Below are 11,163 nucleotides of genomic sequence, written 5' to 3' on the forward strand. Positions count from 1 at the left end.
TTATTTTTTCCTTTTGGCTTTGGACTGAAAAATGACTGAGTTTTTCTGAGATTCACCTTCATCTTTGTTTTAGTCCATTACCACCAACAACCTGTGATTCTTATTTACCCACTTAATAACATTTGTTCATTCTGGAACTTAGTTTTTAAGTAAATATGTCTCACAGACTTCATTTTCAAAGGTTTGCTTATTAATATAAATGTTCTTGAGTCCATGTTTTGTTTAAAGTGACTTAAAATGCACAACTGCTATATTAAATCAGATATAGTGAGTTATTTCATCAAAAACAAACATGATGATGTAACGATTTCTTACTTTCATGTAGTTTTTGCTTGTCTCAGCTGCTGTAGTTTAAAATACTCTGTCGGCTTTATTTGCTACATTTACTGTAATTTTTTTATTGTATCAAGCAAAAGTTTTTGCTGAAATATTTAAAATAAAAAGATCAACACAATGAAAAATCTTGTTACGCATCATTAATGTAATTGCATGTTTTGATTGCTTTTTCATTTCTAAAAATCAAATCCTCTAAAAAAATTCATACACAGCATGAAGCTTTTCATTTACCTACACCATGGTTCAAAAGTTTGGTTGTTTTTTTAAAGCAAATTAATGTTTATCTTGCCAAGGATGCAATACATTGGTCAATACGGACAATATAAAAGTTTGAAAAATTGTAAGAACTTTCAAATGTTTTTTTTTTTTACCATTTATAGTAATACATATTATAAAAAAATACAAAAAAATCTATTTTAATGGGTACTGAAAATTCACCTTTTAACATTACTTTTAACATATCAACTTCTGTTTGATATTGATATTAAAAATGAAACTTTTGGTCGATACCAATATCGATATTAACAAAAAATCACTGATCAATAACAACATTGACAAAGAACTTTTGGCTGATATCAATATCAACAATAACAAAAAACTTATAATAGATATATCGATATCAACAATAAATTTTTGGTGATACCAATATCGATATAAAAAAACACTGTTGATACCGATATTAACAATGAACTTTTGGCTGATACCAATATTGATATTAAAAAAAAACACTGACTGATACCGATATTAACAAAAAACTTTTGGCCCGATACTAATATCGATATTAACAAAAAACCACTGACCGATACCAAAATTAACAATAAACTTTTGGCCGATACCAATATCGATATTAACCAAAAAAATCATAGACCGATACCGATATTAACAAAAAAAACCTTTTGGCTGATACCAATATCGAACAACAAAAAACTTATGTTTGATATATTGATATCAACAATAAATTTTTGGTGATACCAATATCGATATACAAAAAACACTGATACCGATATTAACAATAAACTTTTGGTCAATACCAATATTGATATTAACAACAAACCACTGACTGATACCGATATTAACAAAAAAACTTTTGGCTTCATACTAATATCGATATTAACAAAAAACCACTGACCGATACCGATATTAACAATAAACTTTTGGTCGATATATATATTGATATTAACAAAAAAAACACAGTCAGATACCGATATTAACAAAAAATACTTTTGGCCGGTACAAATATCGATATTAACAAAAGCTTTCTGACCAGTACCGATATTAACAATATATTTTTGGCCGATACCTATATCGATATTAACAAAAAACTTCTGTTCTATACTGATATTAACAATAACATTTTGGCCGATACCAATTGTCAATATTAGCAAAAACCTTCTAATTGTTAACGATACTAACAATAAACATTTGTTTGATACGAATAGCGATATTAACATAAAACTTCTGATCAATACCGTTATTAACAATAAACCTTTGGTCAATGCCGATATTAACAAAAACCTGGTAATATTGATATTGCAAACAGTACTTGCTAGTTTTTATTTTTTTGCTCTCCATTAAATTTACTGAACATGGATTGGATCATTTTTACGTTCAACTTTTCAACATATTAAGTAAGGAGATAAAATGATTTTTGCTATTCAGCATTTTATAATCTACAGTAATGTTTATTTGACATATAATAAAGCATATTTATTTAATAAACTTAAAAAATAGTGCCAGTGCTGTTGCTTAATGTAAATTCTAAATTTTGCTTCTCCAGACAAATATTCACTCTCTAAAGTGCAGTCGTTTCTTTATTTTTTTTATTGTGAAGATGGTTTAGTACAAACAAACCTATAGTTTTGTGTCAGTACACTAGTTGCTTTCCCGATGCACATAAAACATTTAGTACATCTTGGACTACGATTTTATAAAGTTTGCATGCTAATATTTAATGATCATGTTTTGAGAAATGTTGGACTATTTAAAAGTATTATTGTCGATAGCTTTAATTTAATCCAATATTGACCAATAAATATCGGCAGCCGATATTTCGGTGCATCCTAGTATTAATGTCTATTATGATCAAACAAATGCAGACTTGGCAAGCATAACAGTCTTCTTCCAAAAACATTTAAACATTGAACCAAACTTTTGAATAGTAGCGTATATTGCATATTCACTATACATTAAACTGGTACTTGTATCGTCATTTAACCATGATTGCAATACACATGCTTTGTTTTGATTTTGTCATCAACATTCATGTTATCATTTCATCAGTATTGATAATAATGGCTGTGCAGATGCAAATGCCATGGTGCTTTGCTTTGTTATGTTCTCCATGGGTGAATATGTAATTCACAGGACGCAGCCGCTTGGTCTTAGTGGGATTCCTTTTCTCTCTGAACAGTTTCTTAACCAGCCTGGGCTGCCAAAACTGTATCGACTACTTCACGTCTCAGGGACTCCAGAGTGTGTACCACCTTCAGACTCTTACTATGGAGGTAAAGCAACAGTTCAGTCAATACAGTCTCATTCATTATCTGTCCATATTTTCAGCAGCAGTGTTGGGTGCCTCAAGTATTTACCATGAGGAAAGTCATATTTTTCAGGATCTGTTTATTAACTAGTATGCTTTAACATTTGTAACACAATTAAATAATCTGACATTTTATGGAGAACTAGTCAGTGCCTGATGACACTGATAGAATACAACTATTTGAACCTAAAACTCGAGGTATTGGGGCACATCAGTGGAGTTGCTCTTTAGTGTTTGGGCCTTCTGCAGTGACATTTACACTAACCTAACTGTGAAAACTAAACTGAAGCAGTTTTAATTTACAAGAACTTCATCTTTGTTAAGCTACTTTGACACAATCTACATTGTAAAGGCGCTATAGAAACAAAGATTGAGTTCAAAATCAGAAAAGTTAAGGTTATTAGTTACCATGTGGGGGCTCGTCCGGGATAGGAATGAGGTTTAGGGGGGTAAGCATAACCGAGGCCAGCTAGCAAAGTGCTATGCAGGTAAACCTCAAAAGTTGCTCCAGTGACAGATGGTCTTTAGCCTCCTTGTTAGAGCAACCATTTCCCATACAAAGAAAAGCTCAGAGCAGGTTCGGTGCAGTAGGATCAGTGGGTTACACTTATACCTGTTAACAGTTCCAAGTTGATATATATAAACATAGTTAACATGCCGTTATATATTAAATAGGTGATGTCTATGTGTAGATGTTAAATGAAGTGTATTTGTGTATTTAAGTGTATGTGTTGTCCTCAAAGTCTTCGATGGTTGGCATCATCTCTTTGCTCTGCACAATCTCTAGTGTCATCGAGGTCTAGATCCCCAGGTGGAAATCGAGAACCAAGAAAATAATTAGCGTAGCTGCTATTTATAACGTATTTGAGCGCGATATTAATGTCAATGTGAAAATGGGAAAAGTGCTATAAATTAAAAACAAGCATATAACCAAAAAATAGAAGTATTTCTAATAGAGTGCATGGTGCATTAGGACAGGAAGAGTGTGTCCAAGGGGTGGTTTGTCAAGCCCACTCACCTGCATGGAGCACACTTATATGCATCAACTATTTACTAAAAAGATAAGTCTTTAATCTAGTTTTGAACTGAGCGAGTGTGTTTGAGCCTCGGACATTATCAGCAAGGCTGTTCTAGAGTTTAGGAACCATATATATGAATGCTCGACCTCCTTTAGTGGACTTTGCTATTTTGGGTACTCCAGAAGTCAGTTGAGATTGAGCGAGGTTGGATTGTAGCGAGACAGAAGGTTGGCTTGATGAACAGGAGCTATACTATTCAAAGCTTTATAGGTAAGAAGCAATGTTTTATAATACGTAGAACTTAGCAGGCTACATCACTGTAGGTCTACTGTAAACACAAATTAATTTACAAAAACTTTTGACAGATATCGAGATAAACAAAAACCTCAGATTAATACCGATATTAACAATAAACTTTTGGCCAATACAATGTGAAAAGTGCTATATATTATAATAGGTGCTATTTAAACAAACCTATAAAATATTTCAAACAAAGTGCCTGGTTCATTAAGACAGGAAGAGTGTGTACTTAGGGTGGTTCGTCAAGCCCACTTATCCTCATGGAGCAGGCTCATGTGCATCACCTATTTACCAAAAAGATAGGTCTTTAATCTAGTTTTGAACTGAGAGTGTCTGAGCCTCGAACATTATCAAGAAAGCTCTTCCAGAGTTTAGGAGCCATATATGAGAACACTCAACCTCTTTTAGTGGACTTTGCTATTCTAGTTACTACCAGAAGCCCTGAGTTTTGTGATCTTAAAGAGTTGAAGGTTGGTTCTGCTTATCTAACCAACATTCTGTCTCACTACAATCCAACCAACTTTTTAAGATCTCGAAAGTCGAGGCTTTTGGAAGTACTAAGAATAGTGAAGTCCACTAAAGGAGGTTGAGCATTCTCATGTATGGTTCCATAAACAAGAGCTAGACTATTTATAACTTTTTAGGTAAGAAGCAATGTTTCATAATTAATACAGAACTTAGGCTACAAACATCACCGTAGGTCTACGGTAAGCATGAAGGAACTATGGCAAATCTCGTTTTCCCACAGGACCTTGGGGCCCTGAAGATTCCTGAGCAGTTCCGGCTGGCGATCTGGAGGGGTCTGCAGGAGATGAAGCAGGGCCATGATTATGGCCAGCAGCTGATCCGCTCCAGCAGTAACATGGCCACCATGGCCATCGGCCCCAGCGGAGAACTGCAACGGCAGCGCGTCATGGAGGCCGTGCACTTCAGAGTCCGCCATACCATCACCATCCCCAACCGCGGACCGGCCAACGGACCCGAGGAATGGCCCGACTTCGGCTTTGACATGCCCGACTGCAGGTTACACAAACACTCCATTAAAGAGGAGTTTGCCGAAGGCGACGTTCACTGAGAAGAGCCGGCTTTTTTCCCCACACGCATTACTATATTGTACGTATTGGGTCATTGAAACTGCAGCAGACGGTTTATATTTTCAATATAGTAGCACTTCTGTACTTTTTAGTTCCAGACAAAACATTTTATTTGATTGTCATTCGTGGCCTTACGCTAATATTACAATCACTAACAACAACAAAACAGTCAATTTAAAGTCACTGATTAAAAACAACGATATTGGTGGTATGTAGATTTTTGAATGGGTAGAAGCCGTGTGACATTTCAGAATATTGCCTTATTTATTATTTGGCTTGGTGTAAATAATATTTGTGCAATTGTGTATGATATTGACGCATGTATGTTCGAAACAAGTGTGAAGTTGTGGATTAAGTAAATGCTTTGACTTATGAATCATGCTGTATATTTGCAGATCTTGATAAGCGCGAGTTTATCGAAGCCATATGTGTGTGACTTGATCAAAAGGCATTGTGTAGTTGAATTATTCTCTCGTTACAATATGTCATAATTTATGTGTGATTCATCATTCAGGAGTTTTACAATGAAAAGAGACATTCGGAAGTGGGACTCGACCACAGGATAAAAAAATAAATCAAACTTTTAATTTAAATTCAAATTTTAGATTTTAAAAATTGGCTGAATGTTTATCTTGCAATATAACATGTGGAACAGACAGATTTCTCACAATTCTGTTAATTGTTTAAAAAAATAAAACGATTTATTTAAATTAAATAATATACAGTGGTCCCTCATAAATCATGAGAGTTACGTTCTTAAAATAACTCGCAATAGGCAAAATCCGTAAAGTAGTCTACTTTATTGTTTCACTTATTACATGTTTTAAGGCTGTAAAACCGAATGTAACAAACCGATAATTGATTTATTCTGTAATGGTGCCCTACATCCACGTAACTTCAACCTGTCCTTTAGCATATATAGAAGTCCAACATTTTGTGCGATGGTTAGCATCTTTCTTTGCCTATTGGGGGCTAACGCAGGTGCCTTTGTGGGTGCAGAACAATCGTCAATATTATGGGGTTTGTTGCAAACACAGTCCAGCACTTTAATTCACGAATCTGTGAATCTGGCAAGCTAAACGCATTCTGTACTGTACAGAAGACACAGCACGGAGGAGATTGACTGACATTGGTCTACAGCCAATCAGGACGCAGAACACAATACCCTAATTACGACGCAGAACACAATGTGCAGTGAAAAAAGCATGTCAAAATGCCACCCAAAAAATTTTAAACTGTGAGGCCTCGAAAGGTAAACCGCGTTATAGCGAGGGACCACTGTACTTTTAAAATAAATAAATAGTCACAGTTTTGAGATTTCACGTTATTTCTTTCAATTATAATTCTCATTATGTAATTATATTCATAGGCTTCCTTGCGATTTTGAGTTTTCGTTTCACAACTCTGACTTTTTGTTTAGAATTTCGACTTTATTTCTTTCAATTGGGAGTTTATTTTGCAGTTTTGGGTTTGCTTCTTACAATTCGACCTTTATTTTTTGCGATTATGACTATTTTCACAGTGTATTTCACAATTTTGAGCTTTTTTTAGAATTTAATTTTATTTCTTGCAATTTTGTTTTAAGGGCTATTTTAGGACAGTGTTTCTCAACCACGTTCCTGAAGGACAACCGACCCTGCATGCTTTGGATGTCTCTTTTGTCACACCTATTACAGGTCTTTCAGACCCCATTTACACCATTTGTTTTAGTTTAAAACGCATAACTTTTGCTACGGTTACACCTTCCGTCAATTCTACCCCAGAGTTTTCGAAGCCCCAAAAACGGAGCATTTCGGAAATGCTGAAGAGGCCGTTTTCTTTTAAAAACACTGCTGCTCCATGTCAGTGTGGATGGAGAATATTATAATAAATATTACCATCTCTTTTGCTGAACATCAAATTTAATAAATAATAATGGCCATTATAAAAGTAATGTACAATAAGTTTACACAATATCTAATGTGTCCTTAGATAGAGACAAGATGAATTAAATATCACGTTTATCAACTATAGTGAGATGAGATCCAGCGGTAGATCCTTGATGAGCTGTCCGACGTGTGCTGCTCTCACCTGGGTAGTTGTGCTCAAAGCACCCATTGACTGCCTGGAGCTCAGACCTGTGCATATGCTGTAGCGCATGTCAGAGTGTGTGTGGTCTTGTGATTTGCGTTTTCAGCAGTGTTGTGTAGACGGAGAGTTGTTCAGAAACTCTGGGTGAAATTCCAGTGTGGACCCGGATCGTTTTCATTCTAAAAATTATTAAAATGTTTTAGGGAAAACTCACACTATGCTATCCGAACCGTGCCCAGGCCTGTTTTCTGGATCATTTGAGAAGTGTGAGTGTTCTGAATCGCGCTCAGGCACGGTTCACTTGGGCTTTGGCGCGGTATGCTTATAGTGTGAGTGCAAAGCAAGCCAGAGACGTGACTTTTACGGGGCTGTTTCATATGGATTAATTAATCATTCTTACTGTTTAATAAACGCAAACTGTTGTAGGTTATTAAAGACGCAAACCCTCACTGCACGACAGCTGCACCTTCAGCAAACCTCCTAATTCCTCCAGCACGAGGACTTTATGATTGTTTATGGACGTCTAAAGTGCCGGATCTGTTCGGCGAAATATTTGACTGCGTGTCACCGCATATCAAACAACCAAAACGATAAAACTAAAGAAATCTCCACTGCGATGAGCGAAATCGCTTACTGAACAGCACATCATCGATGACGTTTGTGTGCCCAGGCCCGAATGTAATGTGAGTGCGGGCCGTCGAGGTAGCTGGGACAAGCGTGCTTTGGCCTGGTTCAAGTCAAGTGTATATAGTGTGAGTACATTTAGTGTACACAGGGTCTTAAGCTGCTTCTGAAACCACCTACTACTAAGTAGGTACTGCATTTAAACTTAAACATACTACTCAGCCTTTAGAAAAGTACGTTCTATACAGTATATACAGACTACATCCGCCATTTTCACATGACCTACCTGCGTCAGTTGCGTCGCTTCACTTCCATTCATGAATTCTCTCGCGGGGCATTATGGGATAGCGCAGTGTGCATAGGATGTGCACTCCAGAATTTCGCCGGAAGTAGTAAGTCATCCGGGCACTTCTCACATACTGATTTTCGAATTCTATTAATTCGGACATACTACTCGGCTCGCATACTGATTTTAGCGTACTATATAGTATGGAAGTATGCGGTTTCGGACGCAGCCTTAGTCTCTGCTAATGAGCAGATGATCGGAATCAGGTGTGTTTGGTTAGGGAAATGTGCAGAGCTGGTGGTCCTCCATGAACGTGGTTGAGAAACACTGTTCAGGATATTTACTATTTAGGATATTTACTTCTACGTTTTCTGACTTTTCTCATATTCGTGACTTTGTCTTGAAATAGTGAGTATTTATTTTGATATAGCATGTAACTGAAAATGATTATAGACAACCCGGCAGTTCTTTAAATAAACAGCAGAATCACGAGAACTACAGTATCAATTGCAATTAAATATATATAAAAATAGATTTTTTTTTTATTCTGTGGTTAAAGCAAGCTTCCACACTTTCATACACACTTCAGATCTACAGCTAATAAAAACATCTCTACTTTGATTTTTACGAGACACACTTGTTACAGTTTTTTAAGCGGTGCAGTACGCTGAACGTTTTTGGGTTTTATTATATGAATTCATCCGTTAATATGTTAACATTGGATGGTCATAAGTGTTGTTTATAAGTAAATACCTTTAAATTCATCTTTTTTTGTGGTATTAGCCTTGCAGGACGAGGTTTTATTTATCATGTGGTACTGTTTCTAATGTCTGTTTGACCTTTCGCAAAAGTAACCACTGATGTCTTGTTATTTTTTTTGTGTTTTAATCGTGTTAACTTTAAAATAATAATAATAACAATCAAATTCTCTCACAGTCAAGGTATTAAGGTCTTAATCTGAGCAAAATCAAACATCCAGGTCACATTTCATCCCAGAAGATGAAATAAAAAATGACATATAGTACATTAAAACTGATTATAGACATTAGAGACATTTCTTTTTTGAAACCATCATTTACATAATTATTTTTGCACTTTTTAGAAACAATTTTGAGCATTTTATAAGGTCTTCAATCTAGTTTTGAACTAAGAGAGTGTGTTGAGCTTTGGATATTATCAGAAAGGCTGTTCCGGAGCCATATATGAGAAGGTTTGACCTCCTTTAGTGGACTTTGCTATTATGGTAACTACAATATGAATACATTTTGAGAGAGAAAAAATCTGCTGAACCGTAAAAACTAAAATCATAATTATACTAAAAAATATATATTTATTTTATACACTACCTGACAAAAGTCTTGTCGCCTATCCAGGTTTTAGGAACAACAAATAATAACTTGACTTATAGTTGATCATTTGGTATCAGAAGTGCCTTATAAGAAAGGCATATCTTCAATATCTCCTCCTTCATTTTACCCCAGACATGCTCAATTCTATTTAATTCTGGTGACTGGGCTGGCCAATCCTGCACCTAGACCTCCTTTGCTTTCAGGAGCTTTAATGTGGAGGCTGAAGTATGAGAAGGAGCGCTATCCTGCTGAAGAATTTGCCCTCTCCTGTGGTTTGTAATGTAATGGGCAGCACAAATGTCTTGATACCTCAGGCTGTTGATGTTGCCATCCACTCTGCAGATCTCTCGCACGCCCCCATACTGAATGTACCATGATTTTTCCTTCACCAAACTTGACTAATTTCTGTGAGAATCTTGGGTCTATGCGGGTTCCAGTAGGTCTTCTGCAGTATTTGTGATGATTGGGATGCAGTTCAACAGATGAATCATCTGAAAAAAATTTCCATAAGATCAACTAGAAGTCAAGTTATTATTTGTTGCTCTTATTATTTGTCAGGTAGTGTAGTTGAAATGTGACTTAGACATTATTCTGGAAGCCTCAGCTTTTTTTAATACTCCATTAAGGCCAATAATTACTAAAACATCACCGCGCAATTATAATAATAAACAATCGAGGGAAAACAAAAGTATTTCAGAGAGAGCCACGATGAGGAACACTATCTTATTTGATATATAAGGAATGTATTTATTATATGTAAAATCTGCGTATAAAACTGAACTAAGGGCCGTGTTGAACTTTGGTGAGCTGTATGTAGTCAAAAGAGCGTTTGTATATAATTAGTGTTAACATTATTATTCATGTAACAAAAGCAACAGATCAGAAATTGGATCCCAGAAGATTAAATCAAGACATATTTTAAAACGGTGGTGATGGTGAAACGCCATCATACAGATCCAAGCACTTTACGGCTTTAGGATATTGTAAACAATGTAATATTCACGGTTAATAACAAGTCAGTATTATCATGTCTTTTTTGTGTGTCATTTCTGCAGATTTTAGAAATGTTTTTAAGAGTTAATATGATGTGTTTTCTTTATTCCAGAGCTGTAACGCTGTTTCTGTTTTTATATCGCGAAGTTTGAATTATGTAAAGTGATTTCTTTTTCAAATAAATACGAAAGTGTGCAAAAAGTGCGGGTGTTTTAATGCAAGGTCAGATAATCGAATGATTTCAGTGTCAAATTTCAAATGTCGGTGAAAGATTAAACTGGTTTTAGCAGTGTCTGAAAGAGCTGTAAACAACGCCTTTATTTTGACTTCTGCCGATAATAAAGATTGAAGAGTGCCCTCAAGAATACCTTAACGTCCGAAATGCTAATCGATTTAATCTCAAAACCTTGACGTCTATTTGACATCCACATACAGACGCATGTACCGCATATCTTTGGACTGTGGGAGGACACCCGGAGGAAACCCACACGAACGCAGGGAGAACATGCAAACTCCACACAGAAACGCCAACTGAGCCGAGGTTCGAACCAGC

General features: G+C 35.8%; 1 protein-coding gene across 5 annotated transcripts in view; it reads left to right on the plus strand.

Moving 5' to 3' along the window:
• Positions 1 to 7,937, plus strand: part of tp73 (tumor protein p73) — an 89,525-nt gene extending 81,588 nt beyond the window's left edge. For 3 of the 5 annotated variants that reach the window (XM_005167294.5, XM_073909205.1, XM_073909204.1), the window contains 2 exons: positions 2,747 to 2,840; positions 4,943 to 7,937. In XM_005167294.5, coding sequence (XP_005167351.1) covers positions 2,747 to 2,840; positions 4,943 to 5,269 — 421 coding nt within the window. In that variant the 3' untranslated portion in view covers positions 5,270 to 7,937. 5 annotated transcript variants of the gene reach the window in all.
• Positions 7,938 to 11,163: the final 3,226 nt, after the last annotated feature.

Source organism: Danio rerio, chromosome 8 (genome assembly GCF_049306965.1).
Source record: "Danio rerio strain Tuebingen ecotype United States chromosome 8, GRCz12tu, whole genome shotgun sequence".
Classification (NCBI taxonomy): Eukaryota; Metazoa; Chordata; class Actinopteri; order Cypriniformes; family Danionidae; genus Danio; species Danio rerio.